This window comes from Cephus cinctus, unplaced genomic scaffold (assembly GCF_000341935.2).
Source record: "Cephus cinctus unplaced genomic scaffold, Ccin1 Ccin1_scaffold0814, whole genome shotgun sequence".
Taxonomy (NCBI): Eukaryota; Metazoa; Arthropoda; class Insecta; order Hymenoptera; family Cephidae; genus Cephus; species Cephus cinctus.
This window is the reverse complement of record NW_014333409.1, coordinates 81,866-104,638: the sequence shown is the minus strand read 5'-3', so window position 1 is coordinate 104,638 and position 22,773 is coordinate 81,866. Positions and strand designations below refer to the sequence as shown.

General features: G+C 39.7%; 2 protein-coding genes and 1 long non-coding RNA gene across 9 annotated transcripts; 2 read left to right on the top strand and 1 right to left on the bottom strand.

Annotated features, from left to right (window-relative positions):
• The first annotated feature begins 323 nt into the window (after nt 1–323).
• On the top strand, nt 324–13,818 carry LOC107270731. 6 transcript variants are annotated; one of them, XR_001538413.2, is made up of 10 exons: nt 324–460; nt 962–1,163; nt 1,243–2,229; nt 2,555–2,788; nt 3,481–4,563; nt 4,625–4,801; nt 5,425–5,817; nt 7,256–7,438; nt 7,510–7,856; nt 7,943–13,818. It is a non-coding gene; the product is annotated as an uncharacterized LOC107270731 (long non-coding RNA). The 6 variants fall into 6 exon arrangements; XR_003060643.1 differs by having other exon boundaries at nt 2,555–2,761; nt 4,625–5,817; XR_003060642.1 differs by having other exon boundaries at nt 2,555–2,768; nt 4,625–5,817.
• A 129-nt stretch (nt 13,819–13,947) lies between these two features.
• On the bottom strand, nt 13,948–17,048 carry LOC107270775. Of its 2 annotated transcripts, none has more exons than XM_015746100.2 (4): nt 16,928–17,048; nt 16,038–16,584; nt 15,388–15,690; nt 13,948–14,430 (listed from the first exon to the last, which is right to left on the bottom strand). In XM_015746100.2, the coding sequence occupies exons 2-4, from the start codon at nt 16,548–16,550 to the stop codon at nt 14,035–14,037; spliced, it is 1,212 nt and encodes a 403-aa protein (XP_015601586.1). In that variant the 5' UTR covers nt 16,551–16,584; nt 16,928–17,048; the 3' UTR covers nt 13,948–14,034. The 2 variants fall into 2 exon arrangements, with proteins under 2 accessions (XP_015601586.1, XP_015601585.1); XM_015746099.2 differs by lacking the exon at nt 16,928–17,048 and adding an exon at nt 16,675–16,818.
• A 1,939-nt stretch (nt 17,049–18,987) lies between these two features.
• LOC107270730 lies at nt 18,988–22,513 on the top strand. Its single transcript, XM_015746006.2, has 5 exons — nt 18,988–19,122; nt 19,521–19,800; nt 19,896–20,183; nt 20,246–20,548; nt 21,428–22,513. Exons 1-5 carry the CDS (start codon nt 19,064–19,066, stop codon nt 21,821–21,823), a joined length of 1,326 nt encoding a protein of 441 aa, XP_015601492.1. The 5' UTR covers nt 18,988–19,063; the 3' UTR covers nt 21,824–22,513.
• Nucleotides 22,514–22,773: the final 260 nt, after the last annotated feature.

Here is a 22,773-nt window from a genome sequence, read left to right as displayed (position 1 = left end):
GTACAGGCAGATAGTACGTGGAAAGATAGAGTTCTGCTTCTTGTCGCAAGGAAGACAACGGTTCCTTGTTGTTAAGAATTCTTAGAGCAAACTGAATCCGGACAAACTAGATGGCGGTGGGGTGGAGTAACAAAGTTTCGCAGCTGTCGCCCAGTGGTTATTCGCAGGACGACGTTACATAATAAGAAATATATAAATTCTGATATACCCTTAATAAAATTACTGTGAAATTATTTTTACGGCGAGTTCATGAATATATGGTACTTGTAGTATGCGGGATCTCCGGTTCCGGCATATAATCGCGGTGGCACCTGGTGGACCATCTGGAAATTAGAGTTTGCAGCAGGGGCTGTGCGGAGTGGCGTGGTACAGTTTCATCAACATTTACTTACCTTGGATGGATAGAAGGGAGAGGACCCTTGGAACTGAGTGATGGATCTAATTCCGATGGCCCGTGTAGGTGAGTACCAAAAGAGGCGTGAATGGCGAGATGATTGGATAAAGAACTTTTGAGGTTAGGTCCGGCCATTCTTCCAAGGAGTCGATGAGGCACGACAATGAAGACTTCTTTTGCGAATCTTTGAATATCCAAAAGACCGCTTGTGTACCTACTGTGTTCATCCGCTTTTAGGAAGAGGGTAAAAAAAGAGAGAGGGATACAGTGGGGATTGAGTGTGAATGAACGAAGAAGATAAAAGGAAAAAGACGTGCGGAGAGGCGTGACCCCTATTTTGTGGGTAACCAATGCCAAGGAAATCGTTTCTTTCGTTTGTCATCGTCGCTGTTCTTACATGACGATTTACTCGTCGGTTTATTATTCTTTTGGTCGCGTGACTCGCGAAAATCATTGGTGAGCTTGACACTAAAAAAAATATCCGAGTCATCTCGCAAATGTCCCTCGAATAATACTGTGTAAGTGTGACATAATTTTTTTGCTATCGTAATAGAAAAACTTTTCCAGACAAGTAGCGAGTGGCGACGAGTGTTTTACCGGCCATAACTTAGCCAGCCGAGCATCAATAAACACGCGTGACGGTTTATTATAGGGGAGTGCGTGCTTAGTGGGGATACTTTAAATTACTGAGAATTCAAGAGGATCCGTAAGGATCAGTGAAGGGACATTCGACACCTGGGACCTGCCAAACGTACCGAAATTACAGCCGGTAGGTGTTGCCAAGGAGTAGAAGCCATATAAGAAACTTGATTCGACTAATTGTAAGAAAAATCTGTATTTTTTAACAGACATCAAAAGTTAAATTACCACTTTCGATTGCCTCTACGTGAACGAAGGCAAGGACCGTCAAAGTTTTAAAGGATTGAAATCTTCGTGGCTTCCAGTTTACGTTCGTGCCCCTGGCGGCGGCTCAAAGCAAGCTCAGCTGTTTAGCTAACAACTCTAAAACAAAGTGTAAACTAACTAGCTGTCCACTCGGTGTTTATTTAACGCAGAGAACCGGAGGAGATAAGGTTGGCGGAGTGTACAGTCGACAAGAAACGTGTGCAGCTTCGACAAGCTTCCTATGAGCCATCTCCGCCAATAAGAATTGAGTCTCCAACTGCAGCAACCAATAGAATCGCGTCGATAGATGGCAGAGAGTGATGCAAAGCGAAGACGGCCGACGAAACCCGAAGAATGTCGAACCTGACCGAGCTAAGCAAGCAGGGCTGCAGCGCATCAGTTGATAGGCTGATTAGGCCGCAAGGAGATTCCAGGAAGCACCGCTAAGCGGCGCTGGTGGCCTGGTAACAACAGGCCAGGGTCTCGCCGACGATAAACAAACTTCAGCAGCGTTTCGGGTCTTTGATGCCCAGGCGTTGATTAATTAAAGCGCGAGAGACGATCCACTGAAGTAGCTCTATGGAGCCGACGCAAAATGCCGACGATTCCGTCGACCGGCTTCCAAATACAAACGGCCCCATTGGATTCCCCGAACGACTTGGAATCCATAGGACTGCGCCGGACGTACCGCGCCTTCCTTCGGACACGCGTCTATTACCAGTCAAACTCATAGTTCAAGCATTATTGTCTAGGACCCGCGTACGCCAACCCCTGGGATACTCAGCAGGCGTTCTGGTAACTGGAGTGCGAAGGACCTCTTCCCGTGGAGACGTTCATGTACCCCGAAATTACGCATTTACCCGTTGCCAAGCGTGACCGCTCTCTTGATGTCTTTACGACCTGGCCCAAAATGGCTTCCTAGTTTAAACCCAGCAGGACTCAAACTCAGGGTTAGTTACCGTAGCAGCATTTTTTTTTCTTCAACGGATACCATTGCCATTATCACGAACTAACGACAGAGCCAAACCGGAACTTTTTGAATTTTACACGATTACTCGAATTTCTTGCACGGTACGTCACCCTGCATTTCTATAATACATACAGATTACGTTGAAATATTAAATCAGTCGTCGGTCCAAGAATAGAAACACACAGTACATACAATCGTGGGAGACTTTTTCGATAGAACTGTACCGGGCAATTCAAAAGCAATCAGAAGACATTCAAAACGAACCGAGCATGCAAATCGAGTTTACAATGATCTTTTCTTTCCAGCCTACCTTCACTGAAGGATCACCCAGCGATCCATCACTCCTCTTCACGTGCGAAGATCCTAGACGACTATACGACATTTGATACGACAAAACGTTCCCCATTGACTTCGTCGTTGACTATTACCACAATTCCACTAATTCACAAACGAGCAGGGCGGAGCGACGGGAGCGTAAAGAAAGCTGGTACGACGTATCTCACATGGAAACTGTAGGTCGTACGTCATCATTTTTTTCGGTAAATCTTTTACGGTATCCGGTACCCTTTTTGACATCCTTATAAAAAATTTGAAGCAACCAAAAAAAATGTATGCATATCTTCTCAATCGATTACATATGTTGTATTACATATATAGGTATTCATTTGGTATCCTCTGTAGATACATATATACACGGTGACCAAGAAATTTCGCGTCGTCACGTAATACATCACATATGTCATTTATCAGTATCCCATGACAGTCATGGAACACAATTATAATTAGCTTTGCTTTCGGGTTCGTTCGCAGTCACGGGTTGTGTATTTTTCTTAAGACTAATCCAAACAGCTACTGCGCTCAACCAGTCCACGTCGTGCGTACAGTTTCTTTTGATCTTTCTTATCAGTATTCTCGATCGCCCTTATCGTGCCGTTATAGTAACATTACGTGGAAGGGGATCACGTTAAACAGAGCCAAGTGAAACGTTAACCTCACATACGTCTTGTACCAGCACGATATATTCATGCTTATTGATATATAGATATATATAACGGATGGTTAGATACGTCAGTTACGCTCGCGCTTTGTTAATCCTCAAGCTTGGTTCACAACGCGATCCTTAATTGGAGTTTGTACATTTTTTTTAACGACTGTGAATATTACGTTAGGTGAGATTGCTTTTTGCGAAATTAAAATTTTAAAATTGTAATGACAAAAATTTTTTTTTTAGGTATCCTAGTCGTTTTTGGAATTACTGCGATTCGAAGAACTCTCGCCGGAACTAATACGTAATTTTATGAAATGGACGTGTGTGAAGTATGTTACACGTGTTTAACATATCACACTGAGCTGACGGCAAATCCGGAAAATCCCTGAAATCCTCTAGCGACAGAAGCCACCTGCGAGGACGTGGCGTTGTATTTACAAATAGGCCCTAAGGCCCCGACCATGCATCAAGGAGGATCACCAATGGACCACAGAGCCTGCACACTGTCTGCACACATGCCGGACTCGCTCTCTTCGTACCTACTTTATCACGGCGGCGACGGCGGGCGTCGTTTGGTGGATGAGCGAGAAGGCGTCGGCAAGCGTCGTTGAATTACATTTTTTTTATCGTATATGGAAGTGATGAATTAATCTTTGTATACGTATATATATATATATATATATGTATTTTTCATGTAAATATGTATGTATGTACATTTACATGAAAAATACATTTTTGGTTTTTAACCTTTTTTTTTTTAACTGAGGAATACTCAAGGAGTCTCCATTATAAATCGTGTTTACGCAGCTAATTCCGTGGGCGGACGGTTATTAATTTATGTATTTTTAAACTGAGAAAACGGCGAGACAAGCAGAGCGTCGGGACGCCCGTTCACCGAATAAACACGCTATTTTTATGAAACCTAGTAAAAACTTTGGTCGCCACTGATAATTAGTTTGTACAAGGTGTTTCGCCACACGTAGACGTCTCTTTACTTACTTCGTGGCGTCCCGACGTCGAACTCACACGTCGCTTTCTCTTTGATAATAACTAATTGACGTATCCTTGCCATGCCGGCGTCTCTGCCACGCGTCAAATTAGCCGGCTGATGTGCGTCTGGACTTAAAACGCACCATCGGAAATTACTCCTTAGACATGCGCTTCCCCTTGTTGCGGTGACAACAAGGAGAAAAAACTGTTGAAATATCCAGGCCCTCACTTGTTAACTAATTACAACACTGTACGACCGGTGACACTTTGTTCCAACCACGGCGCCTAGAATCTACAGGGTTGTCTGGTCTGTGAAAAATTCGTCGCTATAAAATGGTATGAATTTATAAATTTTTTTTTTCTAATTTTCAAAATTTTATTTGACACTTCTTTTCAGGATTTCCAAGAAATTGGCGCTGTCGCTTAGGTGTTTATGTCTGAACACAAAAGTGTCACCTCGTTAAGGGGATCAGCTGCGCCACGCTGTCGTGCCTAACAGGCGCTAAATGGAGTATGGAGTAAGGAGAGTGTGCGAGAAGGATAAAACCAGGGAGAAGAGAATATGAAAGCTTGTGTAAGAGTGCGTGAAGAGAGAAAGAGTGATAATTGTATTGCGAGGGGGTGGAGGGGTTGTAGGTGAGACCAAGGTATCCATGGGGTGTCTCAGGGATGGTTCGCTCTATGTATAGTACAGGGTGTTACATTATTCTGCGGAACTCACCCCATGTCGTCGGGGGTTGTTAAGCTATCCGACACTGTCTGCACTGCGCTATGGGGTTGGTGGATATGTACACAGACCATAGGAGTAGGCTACGGCTATGTGTTTCATAGGGATGAGGGTGTATTCAGAAAGGTTGAGTTCAGTAAGGGATGCCATAGGGAGTTCAAGGGTTGGGGCTTGTTAAGTTGTCCAACAGATGTCTCACCGCGTGAACCCTCGTCTAAATAGCTAACTCCCGCAGACTTGTATTTTCACATCTAAAAATCCAATTTCTATTGGGGAAAGGAAAAAAAAATCAATCCAATTCGCGATACTTTGGAAAATCATTATAATTGCCAAGTAACCCCAATTGTCATCGAGGGGATGATTTTTTTACTCTTACACTTCTATTGAACATGGGACTTATACCAAATTTCCATAACTACCCCGCTGTACCTAATTCAAAATGATTTTCGTTTTAATTTTTTTTTTTGCAGGCTAGTCTCTTCTATGGTGAAAAATCGTTCACCTGGCATCCCTTAACCGGATCCACGAGCTCTCTGCGTGGGGGGAGCGTTAACGACTTCCTGGCGAGTTTCTTCTTCTTGTTCACCTTTTTTTTTGTCGCACCGCACTGTGAGCTACAGCTTCTTTCAAAGGCTATGGGAATGCGAGGATTTAAGAATGGCTGCGTGGAAGTGCTGCGCGCGCGTTATTCTCATGTGAATGGCGAAAATGGCACCGCGCGCACGCCCCATTATGGCGCAACGTGCCCTTTTCTCAATGCGCAACAATCGACTCCAACGCCGACCTACGGTCACCTGCCAAGTCCTGCTAAGGTCGGCTCTTCCCTGCCACTAACGAGCCCTTGATGCGTTTTCTTCGAAATGGTACTTTTCGACGCTTTTCAATCGAATTCAAAGATAGAGACACGTTTGACATTTTAATTTGCACGTAATACATTTATTTGGTAATTTAACATTATATAAATGCCGCTACGCGTTGCAATGATTGTAACGGAGTTTTTTTTAAACTGCAAATTTTAATGGGATCAGGTTTTTTTTTGGTCACAAAATAATCAATGAGTTTATGGTCCTAACTTCTTTTTTACTCGGTCATGCCATGGCTTTTTGACAGTATAGGATCAAGTTTTACGATCAATTTCCTGCTGAGCATAACTAGTGCGGCACGATCGGCGTTGCACTGATTTACAGGAATCGGAGAATCGCCTAAAAGGCCCATAAAAGGCCCAGAATCTCATAGAAAACAAGTCGTAAATGTCGCGGGATTAATACATTGTGGCGGACCCAGTATTAGTTCAGGGCTGTACTTTTTTACTACCTTATTATAAGATGTGGATGTTTCTGCATATTATGTAATAATTGTAAAATAGTACAGATTTTATTGAACATAATACAATTAGGTGGGATTGTTACCGTATTGGTAACTGGTGTTTTTTTAATCGTTCAGTAAAATTATTTATTTAAAAATATATTCCTCAAGCGTCTATTAAAAATGTGGATTCTGCTTTCGAATAAAAAAATTTAGCTCCAATTTTTTCGGGAGGTGCTCCAGGACCTTCCCGAAAAACGTAACGATACACTCCTGACCTGACCACAGTGATTCGATTGTTCTCCACCGCGAGGACTTCTTAATCCTCGCCGGTTAAAAAGCTCGTTTCATGCTCCTTTACACGAGAATGTTGCTAGAAATACCCTTTAAAATTCCCATCGACCCGCCTTGGAATTCGTTCGGCGTGCGCTCGTGCGCTCGTAAAAGGAATCGAAGCGTTGAAAAAGAATAGACCAAAAAAAAAGTGAACAAACACAAACGCACTTAAGAAATACATGAAAACGAAAATAAATGAGATTTTCATTAATATTATTTCCCACGACGAATAAAAATTAAAATTTTCCAAAGAAAAGTAATTTCCCACAAAACATCACTTTCTTCGTCAAAGTTCGTTAAATTTTTGGGTCAAAAAAAATTTCAATCAAAATTTTGTCAAAATTTTTCAATCTTCCAAGCGTCAAAATCTCTTTGCCGTCGCATTGCAAATCCACTCGCAAACAATTAACATTATTGCCCAAAGCTCGAGCGACTGTGAGACCGGAGCAAAAAAAAAGTAAAAACAGTCAGGGGTCCCAATAGAGGAGTGATTTTAATGTAAAAATAACAAGGTGCCAGAACACTAACGACTTACTAGTACGCATCATTGGGCCGTATCCTCCAGAGTGGCGCTCGTGTCGCGCGTGTGTTTGCAACGCCGAAAAACGGCGTCGGGTCGCGTGGCGCCCTTTTTTCTTTCTTTCTTTCTTTCTGTTTCAGTCACGTGCGTAACGACGCCTACTATACGTATATACTAAAGCGGTAACGAATACAAGACCCCCCCGTTTGTTTGCACGTGCAACTGCAACTGCAACATCATCTTCAAGTACTCCACTTCCAAGTGCCCTGCTAAGAGGAAGAAAATCTAAATAAATGGAAAATAGGTCAAACAACGATTGCAAGGTAAATAGTTATACATATATCTCTATAGATTAATTGACAGCTGTTATTGTAACTATTAATTATTTTTACAGTGAAAAGGGGTTCAACTGAGACTATCCAAGAAGGGGATGGACACAAAGCATCAAAACAAAGTTTTCCCCTGGATAGGTCCACGTGTCCAGCGTCGGCGTCGACGCTGTCATTAAACTCCTCGTTATCGAAGCCGACCAACCCCGTGCAACCCCCAGCGAACTCTGTCGGTGCCTTGTAGCTCGTGATTGGTTACATTACCGTTACGCGCGTCCTGTGTCACAGAACTATGCTGTTACTGCAATCGCGGTGCACGTCCTGGTTTCCTCGTCTGCAGGAAAACAACACGTATTCGATACCAAATCCTCATCGAGGTTACAAAATCGATCTGATGATGTAACCTGTACCGGTATGATATCCCATAAAATTATCCGGACATATAAAGTCAAAATATTTAAAAAAATCCTAACTCAGTATTTTTTCAATTTTTTTCAGATATATCAAAATTTTAGTTTCCTCAAAAAAAAAAGGAACCGCATGACCCATATCAGGTGTCAGACTGTCTCCAGCTCGAAAATTCATCCTCGGATATCATTGGAGGGTTCCAACCCCCTAGGGTCCATGAGGGTTACACGTCACCAAGTGGGAGCCTTGGGAAACTGACCAGTCCGGATGTTACGCGTTTTGTCTACCGCATACAATTCTCACCCTGTTACCCTTACGAGGGGGTAGCAAAGGGGTGCTTTTGAGAGCGCGTGTTGTAGGACACGAGTAAATAGAGTCACCATCATAGGCCCCCAGGGTGATTTGTCTCTTTGCGGCTTCCGAAAGGAGAGCGATTGTTTCATCCGATTGAACTACTTTGCACCCTCATTATTATTACTATTATTGCGAGCCTTGGTATATATATATATATATATATTGTAGGGTCGATAAAATTGCCAATCGGGAAAGACGAATCATTGGTAATTTTTTTATTGAATTTACTATGATCTTTTTACATGCGTAACGTTGTACAGGGTGGTATTTTATAAAAATGTTTATATTAAGGTTCGGTCCAAGCGGATTTGTTCACGAGGGTACGTTTTCTTGCGATTTCCACGAAAGCCCAAGAAAACAGCTGGTTTCAAGACTCGGTCCTTCTTCTGGTCGTTACTTGGCTTTTCTCGGACATGAAACAAGAAACTGGCATCAGGACGTCGTTATACGCGGTCTACCTTCGCCACCCTATACAGTATAAACCACCCTCTATCGCACTCCTTACGTAGACAAATACACAGAGAATCTCCCGGCGAAAGGAGAAACTCCTTGTGTTCTGCAAATAATGTTCTCCTGTCAAACAAACAGGACCTGCCGGACCTTCGACTGTGAAGATTGGCGTCGGGAAAAAGGCACACCTTTACACTTTATTCTCTGAATACGGTCGTCAAGTAAATTGGGCATAAAGTTTCCACCCTAATGATCTTCTTATATAGTACAAGAAATATAGATATACATTAACACATAAACAGACACCCACAAATAGTGATTTTCGAAACATCATTCAACCAGAAATTTTTAAGATTTCTTCGATTTCCTATACTCGTTGCGAGTGCGAGAGAGACGGAAGTATCGGCGTTTAAGTGCGTAAGAGAAAGACAGGCATACTAATATTTAAAAAAGCACCCGATTGATTCCCTTACCGTTTTAACCGGCTTCCAAAAAGAAGGAGGTTAGCAATTCGTCGTGTTTATTTTTTTGGAATTTCCTGTCTTATGCCTACATGTTTAATTTTTTTTCGAATTTTCACATGATTTGAAATATCAGATTTATCCGTTTTATTAATTCTTATTTATCGTACACTAATTTTCTCTATATCTTTCCCTATGGACCATACTGTTCCCAGTATGGACCAAAATTTTAATAAGGATAATCAAATTGGTACGGATTTAACACGGATCGGTGATCTGCTAGCAGTTATCTAACAAATGGATAATATACGTTTATGAAGTGGTAGTCGCGTGGCTCCTTGTGATACTATGTATTTATAGTTTCATATATATATTCTATATAGGTATACATGATACTCTGGCACATCAATACAGCAAGATACATTGATAGCGGTCACACGACTAGCACGTGGCTCTCGACGTGACTCCCTCTGCTCTCTTTCGTTTATTACACCCCGTATACACCCTGTACAATCGATCGTAATCGCTTTTGGCTTTTGCCATTCATACAGAAATCACGTACGATTTGTATTCGCTATTCACACGCTCTCGTGAATCGATCTCTGAAATCTAAATTAAATTTTGAAGATACGACGTAGGTAGTGATATAGGTATTTTTTCTAATTTCAGACCTTCAAAGGGTTTCGGTGAATAAGAATTGGATTTTTGAGAAAGAGGAAGAATATTTTAATTATTTTTTTTTGTTTTTTTTTTGTTTTTGACAATTTCGCGTGGTTGGTTCTTGATTGGTTTTACTCCAGTTTTATGTTAAATATCTGCTGCAGCAGTGGTTGATGTCTTTTTGACAGCTGTAAATTTGAAAATTTTGAAATATTTATGACTTCGCAAATGTTTTGCACTCTCGTGGCTTTATACGTGTCTATGGTTTATATGGTTGGGTTAAGGTTGGACCTGACCACTCACTGCTTTAAGGTATGGCCACAAAATGGCGTAAACACGTTGTGCAATTTTATTACGGGGTTCAATACCGAAATACTATTCTGCTAGAGTTTTAGAAGTTGAGGTTATGACTGTTCTAGGGGAATTGAGGTCCGGTGTACCTACTTCTGAGATTTTATTTGGGTGCCGAATGAAGATGGCTCTTGGGTGAGCCGCTGCTTGAGAATCAAAGGATACTGTGGAAATACTGTGGTGCTTTAAACCGCAAGTATTTGGGAAACTATTTTATTTTCGGTAAAAGGCTTAGTCTGATAATTTTTTTTTTCATTAACTTATTTACACGCATAAGGATTCTCCGTATCAGGTTAAAATTTTTCTTATCTTTTTTTTTTCGAAACTTATTTTTACCGTATATCCGCTATGTCTTATGGCTGTACTCCAAGGATCTTACACACCTCGTAGAAAGTCACTGGGATGCACTTTTACTGTGCTTACACCGACTTCGTGAAAGGAAGAAAAGTGACTAGAGGTGAAAGCGCGGTTTTCACCGGGACCTGACCTACGAAAATTGACCCATAAATCCGCATTTATGATTTACTGTTGGTCAAGAAAGAATTTTGTTGGCTTGGCGAAAACTGAATGCAAGAGCAGCCACAGATTCTCAAAACATCGTAGGACGTTAAAGTCAGTACACACCCTCTTGTCGTTACGCGCAAGAAATTTAACCATTTTGGAAAATATAGGGAAAGGTCGTAAAGATACTCATAAATTTTCAAAAATATTAAATTTCTGGGTTCGACATGACTTTTCCATGATACAACAAATAATTCGATAAAGTCTTAAGAATATGAGAAAAAGATTTTTTTCTAAACGATATTCAAAATTTTGGAAAAAATCAAAAATTTTTTTTTACCAATGAGAACGATGAAGTATCGACTGAACCTTTGGAAATTTTACTTTTTTTTTTTTCTTCTTTTTCGACCAACGATGCCACAGAATCCCACGAATCCTGATCCCCAGCCCGCATCTTGACATCCGCTTCGCTTCTAGCTGGGTCTCTCGATATTTAGCAATAATTTACTTCGCCGTGTTGGAATAATGTCAGGGACAATGCCAGTGTCGCAGCCATTGACGCCGATAATTTTGTCCCACGGGTATATTGTTGCCCAATGATACGTTTACGGTTGTAGCGCCGAAATTGCGGGACGTCTCATGTAAATACGCCCGTATCTATGCTATAGTATATAAATATAGCCCATGCAACGTTCTTTCAATTATCAAAGACTTCGGCATTATATACCCCTTAATAAGAATAAGCATCCATTTTGAATGTGGCACTTGCCGCAATACGAGACCGCAAACACTAAACAGGCGTACAGTAAAGCATTAAAAAAACTTTTTTTATTCTGTACACCCCCATAATAGCTTTCGGTATACTTTTGAATCAAAAGAAGTAGAATCTTTTGACATGATTAATTTCATGTTGTATATCCCTATGGATACAACAATGACGCTCGTTGACCATGGACTTCCTTTTTTCTCTACAGAAGCAAAATCCTTCTTAAGGGAATAGGGGGAGGAAGGGGGTGACAGAAAAAAATACTAGTATTTATTTTTGACACCCCCTTTAAAAAAAAATTCCCCTGTTGAGAATTCCACTGACATTCCGAATTTATCAATCGACCGCGTCGGGACGCTTCGAGATGCCGACGTCTTAAGGGGGAAAAAAAAGTGTCATTCATACGTGAGACGTTGACGAATTTCCCAAGTAAATTGTATTAAACCGACGAAACTGACAAATCGAGGATTAGTCTTGTATTCACATGAGATTCGACACAGTCTCTCCCGAAAGCATCTCCAGAATTTTGCTTCAGTCCCAAAATCTGTTATACTATAACTCCTGAAAATTGTATCCCCTAAAAATTATGTTTATTAATAAAAAATATTTTTCTGATAAAAAAATGCAAACACGTGTCTTAAGACAGTCACGGGATTTTTCGACTCACGGTCGCAAGGCAACTCCTGCTATCGATTCAGACAACGTTCTCGCTTTTTGGTTTCCTTAGAGTTGCCACCCTCATCAGAAGCCACGTTCTCGGGTTGATTCGTACAGTTACGCAAATGATTTTGAAAGATTTTTTATTATTTAGTTGAGGTCGAGGTGCTCGAATCTGTCATGGAGAGATAGTCTCGACGTACCGAGTTGCCCGGCAGAGAAGGGTACCCGACGGAGACGTCTTCGCGGATCGGCAGAAGTCCGGGTGAGATACCAGCATCCCGCTGGAGGGTGGCAAAGGGCTGTAGAGCAGGCCTAGATAAGGTTTTGATACGTTCAAGGGCAGGTGAGGAACCCCCTGACCCGAGTTGAGGATGCGGTGTCCAGCTGTAGCCCTATGCCCTGGGAAAGCGGCCGTGGAGGATTTTCGATTTGTTACGTATCGATTCGCTAATGAACGCTCTCGAGTTAGTTTACAGGGACGACTCGAGGAAAAGGATAGGAGTTATTGGCTATAAGGATCTCGATCAATCAGAACGATTAGTTCCCGAATTTGACTATTGTCAAAGCAGTCTGTCTTGGGACACCGGTCGACGTGCCTCGAGCTGCCTCGCGCTCCCGTGCTGTCTGTTGATAGTTTTTCTAGCTGTGTTTCCTATACGGTATAGGAAGTTCTCGCTTGTGTGGTTCTCGCGTTACTCTCGTAACATCCAGAAAATCCTATAGATTTTTTGCGTGCGTTTCGGAGGTGCAGTGCTGTGCTATGGAGCAGTGCCCACCTGAGTCTACCCTGGATGCAGTTCTCGGCCTTCAGGGATCAGCTGAACCAACTCCGGTGAGTACTCCCAATTAATTGGTGGAGGGTTTTCGATTTTATAGCGATTTTTACCTGACGCTTAGTCCGACCCTCTCTACCTCAACCTAGCAGCCTGAGCGGCCATGCATTTCCTTAGCCATTCGCTCCCAAAGATCAGCACCTACGGTTACGTTTCTCGATTTGACACGTCCCCAAAGATCATAGGTCATACTGGTTGGTCAATTCCCGGTGAAAAAATAATCAGCTGTCGCCCGTTTGTCATGCGGACGCATGGACGAAGGGTGGACGGCCGAAGGTGACGTAGGTTAATTCTCGAATTTTTGTTATCACTTTTCTCAACTCACTGAGTTGAGAAAATACGTTACAAGAATTACTTGGTCATATTCATGAAACGTGAAATGAACGAAAATGCCGCTTTTCTCATAATGGACCTTTTTCAACTAAAAGGGCAAAATGAACCTCTGGCCACCTCGTGACTAATTGGCGTAGCTACTGGAATTCTACTGTCTGCCATAACCTATATAACCGAGTAAACCGGATACTCGTACCCCACTTTCCACAGGCATTATAGTCCTGCGTCAAACCTCCAGACCGAGTATGAAGCTACCGATTTTGATTTCGATCGTCCCCGTAGGAGGTCCTCGACGACCCGGTCACGGGAATGATTTACGACAGTCGCGTACATAAATATCTCAGTCAGGGAAAACTGTGATGGTTGACTAAGAGGAGACGAAGATTTGGAGAAATTCGCAGCGGTGGGGAACCGATCACCTTTCTCTTGCGTTTCTTCCTGTGGGCACAGAATGCTACTGCTTCTTCTTTCACTTCCTCCATCTCTTGCTAGTTCCTTTCATCTTCTTTGACTACTCCATGGCGAAGTGTCTCGTGCGCAGGGCTGCCACCCACCGAGGCTTGCCACAACAATTTCTATGTTCACGATGTAGGTTAGCAAGGCGAAGAACGAGTAGAATTTACCTAGTGCTTTACTGCCCTACTGTAAATCAATGCGGACCTTTCTTGCGTCCTTTTCGAAAGTTACTTCTTCTGCTATTTTCGAAAGATGGACCATGGACCTGTCTTAGAATATTGGTCAGTAATTTTATTGGTTTAAAAAAAACAATTTTTCTACTATACTAAAAATTTGGTAAGACGAATTTTCTATTATCTAATCAAAAATATTCATTTTATCCATGAGTGGAACGATCTTACGCAATGTTTGGGGCACAGACGGATTTTTCATTACGTTCATTTTCGAAATGCCACTTTCCAAAAATTCACTGAAATCTTCAACCTCGCTCTTGTCCGCGACCATCCGTGGATGCAATATCAGTGCCGCCATTACGTAATAAATTCTTCTTTTTAATATCGACTTTTTTAATTCCTCCATCGTCAACGGTTTCTTCTTACATCCTAATTGCTCCATATTTATCCGAAGTTCCTTCAGATAATATTCGGTAAAGATTTCAAAGTGATCGCCTCGTAATTCGATAATTGGACATGTCGAAAGTACATATATTATATCGATGGCCGGCGATCCGTAAATTGACATCTGATAATCGACCTGAAAAACAAAATTTTTTTTTTAATTTCAAAATTACGTAACAGACCATTCCATAATTCGGTGGTGTTACCGTGCCTTACTTTTATTTAGAATCAACGCTGTCGCTTATCAAATAATTTTATGACCGAGGAGACAATAATTTGATAAATATTTACAACCGTAACAGCAGTGCCAAAAACCTTCGTAACAACCGCTAACGATGCCATTTTTATTACCTAGATAACAAAACGTCAAAAGAACAAAGACAAAAAATGTTGCGTAATTTGCCTTATATTTGCCTACAACTTGTAATCATCCTAGTTGTATCATCCAATTAGAATGTCACATGTAAGCGATAGTTGCTTATCAACATGTTGAGAAAATGATTCCGATACATTGCTTACAGAGAGCAAGCAATTGCTGTTGCTCAAACGTTCACGATATAGTCGATTATCAATAATATTCCTGCTGTTTGTTACTTTATTACTACGGTTCACTTATTACATTGAAGTGAGTTCAATCTAACAGGCACATATGGACGGACATTGTTGCTATTTAGCTCATAATCTTGCTTACAACTCCTGACGTGTTGCTATTAATTTTTTAGACTGCTTTTTGTGTAATTCTGAAAAATTGGTTATGAACGGTTGAAAATTTTGAAAAAATCAATTGGATAACAAAAAAGTTTTCTTAATGGTTCAAGTAATGAATGAAGATTCGTCAAGCTTCAGAGGACCAGGAGAGAATACTTCGTGTCCAAATCAGCTGAATATTTTCACATAAGTAAATATTAATATAACAATAAGTATATATTAATCGTGTCTATGATTTTCATTCATGAAATTTACAAGATCTCGTCAAAAAAATCTGAGAACCCTGTAAGCGTTAATAGAAATGATTCCAAGCGGGTCTACATGTATGAGAGTCAATCTCATTATCGTTAACGTGGAAAAAAACAAATAATAAAATTATATTTACCATACGCAAGTCCGTAGCTTTCCCGCTATCAGTCTCCTTGAATAATAAATTATTCACCCAGCAGTCCCCATGATTGAGCACACAAAATTCATCGGGATCGTACGCATAGACGTTTTTAATATTTTCTTCAAAATTTTCAGCGACTACCCTGATCTTCTTTGCTACTCGAGGACACCATTCGTCCCGTAAGGTCTCGAAGTAATCGGCAAGTTTTAGCAGGCTCAGTTGAAACATTTTGTAAAAACCATTTGGCGTGAACTCATTGAATATTCCAATCTTGAAGGACTCTATCAGTTCCGGTTCCTGAAAAAAATGTATACAGTCCAATCCATTATAAGACTCCCTTTGGGACTATAGGCCTAAAAACTAAGAATTACAACTTCCGTATTACCATCTGTAGGTATATCGAGCACAACTACTCGTCGTAAGCCTTCAATTTTGCGAATACACATTTAACCCACGTTTCACTCAAGGCATCTATATACATATGCATCCCAAAAGTCAAAATAGCTTTGGAGCGGAAAAATATTTTTAAAGTTTAAAAAACGGAAGAACGAATACGACGGTGATTATAACGCACAGATTTATATCGAGATTCGGCTGTATAATAAATTATAAAAATCGACACTATATTGTTGTTGAAAACTTACGCTCTCATGAAGATAAACACTGCCTGCGTGTAACTTCGCCAGTTTCTCCAACGTCAAAAGAACATGTTCCCGGTCAAGTCCGATCATACGATTTTTCAAAATATATCCCTCCTTTGACAGATCCTCCATAACAATAACCTCGTATTCCTCAGTAGACGCAAAAATGGCACGCGCAGCCAATCTTTGTCCAAAAAGTTCTTCGATCTTTGGTATTACTCTAGTCAACATATTTATTTCGGTCGTGAATATTCCTTGTTCCTTTACAGCTGTTTTGCTAGCCTCGTCCTCAGGTGCGAATTTACACATCCAATCAACTCGTTCCTGCACTCTCTCTCCGTTTCTACAGATTTCGTATCTCGCTGAAATTTTCCACATTGAACTTAAAAAATTATCCCCCCTATTAACCCCTTGTGATACTTGTAAATCCATAATCTTGACGTCCCTCGATCCGTAATTTTGAATCAATACGTTTTTCACAAAATCAGCGTCCACGCGAAACACGCTGTTCTCCATGGTTAGTTTTCCTCTATTTATTTCCTCCTGCAAACTAATATTCGCTCCGTTTACACGTGTCAGATATATTATACATATATTATCTCACTGCCTTTTAAAGGCACCGTATTTTCACTTAACTAACCAGTACACTTTGACATCGCCGTGTAACTGTCGAGGCTTTCGCATTGTCGCTTTCATTTATAAACGTAAGATTGCGCCACCGTGCACGAACTGTTTGATTTAGATTAATAGAACTAAAGTGGGACGAATCTGTACTACACTGCAACATCTAGCCACAACTATCTTACCGTGCGCATAAATTTTATTTGAACGAAGCAAACAATTCTGACGCTGTCATAAGAACTAGAACGACCTAACTCACTGCAGATACTCACTTCACTCGTCTCTGCTGCTACTGCAGAATGTTGTATTCACGTATATGCAATCTAATGGCGAAGTAAGAATGCTTTGCAATGAGTCACGTGTTATTTCTCTCCACAATTTCTCATGCTGGGATAATGATTGCGAAACCAGTTAGTTCAATTGCAAGGCTACCAACTATTAGGTGCACGAATTAATTATCAACCTTTTTTGTATAATTTTGATGTTTGTTTAGAAAAAAAAAGAAACCAATGATTACCTAACCTTTAAAACAAGCCCCATTACCTTCTACAATATTTTCGCTATCTCTCAGGTAACAGGTTTCGAAAAAAGGGTGAGTTTTTTTCGAAGATTGAAATTTTCATCCTTCTCAAACCTTGGGTAACACTTTTTACACGTACTATAAGACACAGCATTTTTATTTACGGCGAAACAAATAATTTCCTTAGTCCCTGCAGCATTTTTCTTCAGCTGGAATAGGAAAAGCAGGCATTGCTTGAAATGTTGCTTTTTGAATGACATCGCTTTCACTACTATTTTTAGATTTTATATCCGAAACATTGTCAACCATTATGCCTCATTTCTAAACTTAAGGATGGCACTTTGAAGTTACCCTACGGCGGGGATAAAATTAAAATTTCAATAGATACCACCGTCATTTATTATGTTTTCGGGGCCGCGAATTAATTTGTACGTCTAATACAAATCCAAGTGTATAGGGAAGTGCGTTATTTCCTATCCTCTCGATGGCGGTCACGTTTTCTGCACTTACACGTGTATTGTTATTTTCCGATCTTTTCTAACGTAAAAGTAATATACTTGCAATCTGTGTAAAAGTATTACCATAGATACTTAATCGATGCGTTAAATCGTTAATTTTTGAAATTTAACTATCAGATTTTGAGTTTGTCGCGAATAACTTTGTATAGGCTTACGTATTGTTTCTGTATTATTGAGGTAAAGCGTTATCGATATGACAGCCAATATGTGGTAAGATAATAGACTGGATTGTTTTTTGTTAAAAAAAAAGAATTATGAATAATTTAATAAAATTTTAAAATAACTAAAAATTATATTATACATATATACATATAATAATCCGATGAGGTCATATTATTTGTTACTGATATCGGTATGCAATCAGGTAGAAATCCCGATAAGTAATTATGTAATCGTCCGATTAATTGATTTTCCTAGTCACGGATATATGTATAAGAAGCGCATAATTTGCTCCACGATACAAAGGCTTGGGAGTAATATAAGAAAAATACGTCAATACATGGAGATAATAATACAAAATTTCCGTCAGGCTTTCCGCATAGATGTCCTTATCGGGATAGATAACAGCTGATGTTTTTACAACCGATAGAAAAACGAAGTGAAAAATGACTTTTCTTCAACAGCGGAGCGAAAACGGGCAATTGTCGAATGGGGAAACGTGGAAGATTGAAAAATTGAATAGGAGTGAGGTGACATTTGCCGACGAATCCAACGACCAGCTACCACCGGGGCAATTGTTTTTTTCACGTAAGCTGTACGATGCACAGATGTTTCATTGTGATTTCCTAAGTTACCAAACTAACCTGCTTATTTGCACCGACCCACGAATCACCCACTACGCGAAAACTCGCGTTCGCTCCGCTGTTCAAGAAAATAGTATGTGAACCGCGAGAGAAAACGGGCGTTTGTGCCTTGTATGAAGTTCAGAACCCTTCGGCTTCGCCTCGGGAACCTCAACTTCATAGGCGGCGCAGAAACGCCCGTTTTCGCTCTCGGTGGACAATATACTATTTTAAATTGCAAAAAAAAAGAATATCGACTTAAAATTTGTCACGTGAAACCAAACTTAGTGTCTGAGAGAAATTCGGAGAATGAAGCTTCTGAAAGAATAAAAATAGTATAAAATCATGCGATTTCTGACAGTTAAAACGTCTTTCCATGATTATTGATTGACTACCGATGCGGTCATAGAGCCTGATGATCCGCAATTTTAATCGGTCGTAGGATCCCCTTATCTAATCGTCAAGATAACGTATATTTATCGGCAGGGCTGCCGAACATTTTGGTGCCAATTAATACTCACCTTCAGTTACGTTTAAATCATCGACGGTGAGAGTAAAGTTTTTTCGTAATATTTTGCTTTATCAATCATGACTTTGTCCTTTATGGTGACGCAAGTGGAATCGCGAGTGTCCAATGTAGCGACCAAGTGAGTGCTTAGATATAAAGGATTACGATTTAAGAAAAATCGATTATCAAAGATCACTAATTTTTCTATGAATCCGTGAAATTTTATACGATAATTTCGAGAAAAAAACGTCGTATACAGAATCTGGTCGGATTTTTTTTGAAAAGGAAAAAAAAAGGATTTTTTAGTAAAAAATGTGAAGTGTCGTCAAAATAAAAAGAATGTACGACGGAAAATAGTGTATTAAAAAAAAAAGAGGAAAAAAATATCGCGCGATTGGTATAACGAAGACAAATATGATACAATTGAAAAAGATAGAGCATTTTATCGGGACTAATTAATTTGAAATGTTAATTAAAAAATGTATTATTGCCAGAGAATCGCTCGATGAAAACAAAGTCAATGTCAATATTTTACAGGCAGACAGGAAGATTCAAATTGCCCGAATGGCTCGACGAAGATTTTCTTCAGCTCTGCATGCAACGGGGCGAGAACGATCCTACGATTCGTGTATTAAAGCACTCAGTAACCATAGGGAGTATATCCAGCTATCCAAATGCCGTATCGACATACCGGGTGTCCGTGGAATTCAAACGGCGTCCACGAAGTCGTAATATCTTAGACTTCAAGCCGCAAGAAGTACGTTCATTGATCATCAAGGTTATGAACCACGACAATCAAGACAGTAAATCGCTCGATGTAGGTATTGAAAAAAGAAAAGAAAAAAGAAAAAAGAAAAAGACGTACAATAATTTTTTACACAGTTAAAAATAATTAATATTACTTATCCTCAGACAATTTACCTAATCGAAAAAGAGATAGAATTATTATCAAAGACGATACCGGCTATACACAAAATCGTCAGCATGGAATATCCTCAGAGTGGTATTCAACAATTTACGTCACACTGTATTTATTCCGAATTGCAACCGCGGCCATTGATCGTCGTGGAGGATTTGCATAATCTAGGTTACTGCATAGCGAGTCCCAAAGGACATCGGGGACTCGATCTGGAACATTCCACGATGGTCATGAGAGTATTAGCAACATTTCATGCAGGATCAATCGCTATATATGAGAAGGTAAAAAATTGTGGAAATTGGAAAAAAAAAAATTTTTTTCCAAAAATTAATTTTTTTCCCAGGATCCTTCCTCCATGAAGCATTACGAGGCCAATGTCTGGAACAAGCAAAATGAAAGTTTGGTCAAGGATTTCATTGAGCTTACCGTAAAGGATGTGGCGGACGAAGTGGCCACGTGGCCAGGATATGGGGAAAAATATTCTGCGAAGATACGAGGACTCCGTAAGAATTTATTGTCCCGTGTGAACGCGGCTGTTACCAGAGATCCAGAATCTTTTAACGTCCTGGTCCACGGTGATCTGTGGTTTAACAATATTCTCTTCAAGTACGACATGACTGGTACAGGAATTTCGGATCTAATGTTTGTAAGTTGAATATCTGATAAATATATTTAATATCTGATAAGCCGATTAGCAAAAAAAAAAATTTATAAAACATACATAGCTGGCAGAGTTTCTACTACGATTCTTCGAAATTTCTAATATTTCTTAGTGTTCTTACAAATTTAATCTTAATTAGAAGAAATTCACGTTATCAGTCTCCAATGATAAGAATCAGTCACTAAGGCGCCTTTGTCTAAAGAAGCAATACGTATCGCGAATTATACGAGGTCGAATCGTACTTCGTTCGGCTTCAACCCGACATAACGTTAACGTATCGATTTTATAATTTACGAACCACTTCACTGATAAAGCTTATCAATTTGTCATAATCAACGGTAGAACAATTTTATAACCGTATTACAATTCGCGGACAAATTTTGCCGCTGCTTTAAAACGCAAAATTCGTCCAATCAATAATTATGACAGTCGACGTTAATAACCTCAGATTAAAAATCGTGTCTGTAAAGAGAATTGATCCGAAAATGGGATTAATTAGCGTTAAGGTCTCAAAAACGAAAGATGAAAAAATAAAGGAAAAAAAAAAGAAACATTTGTCTCTAGATACGAAAGAAATTTTATAATTTTCAAAAATAATTCCAAATATTTCGCGTCTATTATCATTTTACAATGATCCATCCTATAACCTGTGCCACTTATCGTGATAACATGCAGACCTTGCCAAAATGACAAACATTGATAACAGGAATTCATATATACGTAGAAAATATAGACACGCGTAGAAAATCGATCACGATAACCAAATGCGCACTAGGACCAAACTCATAACGGTTCTATGCTTGCAATCTATAATTAAAAAAATATGATAACAGTTATAACAAAAAAAAATTAAATTCTTTCCAGGTCAACTTTTCCAACGCCAGATATTCCTCGCCGGTTATCGATCTGCAGCACTTCCTATTTTCAAGTCCCGTGGACGAAGTTCGCAGTAAAAATTACACGAGACTTCTGCGCGTCTATTACGAGAGTCTGGTATACGTAATGGGAAAGTTCAAAGTCAACACGAAGCCACCGACGTTCGAGGAGCTTACAAAAGAAATGACAAAGCGCGGATCTTACGGGATTTTAATTGCTTTCATCCTCTTGCCGATCGTTCTCGGTGAAAAGACGTTAAATCACAATTTCTTGAACAATCCGGACGTCATTAAGTCACGCCGAAAGTTTTACAGTACGGAAAATTACAGAAGCGCGCTGAAAAGATTATTACCGATTTTCGAGGAGAGGGGTCTGTTCGATTAGCCATAGATCATACGAGTCCCAAATGCATTGGGCCCCCATCGATCTTCATGGTGATTTTTATATACATATACACTGACTGAATTAAATAGAAGAAAATAATTAACTTGGTCCATAGACCGATGCATGATTAGTCGGCTGATTCTGATTTATAAGGTCAATAACGAAATCGATCATTGCCACTGGATTAATCGATAAATCCTTTGGATCCAAAACAACAGTCACTCTTTATCATAGGCTTTCGCTGTGTGCGCGATAAAGTTTCAAGACCGATTTTTTTGGGGTTTTTAAAAATGGCCAAAAGTACGATCACTCAAATACGTTATTTGGGTAAACGAGTATTAATTCTTTTTACGTTGATCAATAATTTTTGATATCCCTTGTACATAGAGTCCTATATGTTATAGTGTATTATCTCGTGGCTAAGACAACGTGTGTTAATAATCTATATATTTATTTGCGTAAGTATTCTAGTCTAGGTATACCTATTAATCGTTCGCTTATTTCAAAAATTTTTTTTTCGATTGCGAATCATTAGAATCTACAATTTACATGCGTAATTGGATCGTAATCGTAATTATTATATGTGTAATGTAGCTTTAATATGTTCTGTAATTGCTTCAAGATACATCTTGTTGGAATGCAATTTGATAAGGACGATAATTAATATAAATTTTATTTCGCACTGGCAAAGCTTTTTTATCGGTTAATCAATCAATTTCTTGATGAAAATGCCATCCCACTATGTACGTTGACGATCGTATGTTAAAACGATAAGATTAAGAGGACAAAGCCGTAAGATTAAATAACATTGTCTAGACCATGAAGTATGCTGACGTAGATAGAGCCATAAAGCAATAGTACATACATACAGATGGTCTTGTTCGAAAATTTTTAAATAAAAAAAAAATAAAACGTTGCCATTATGATTTCAGACATACACCAGTTAGGGT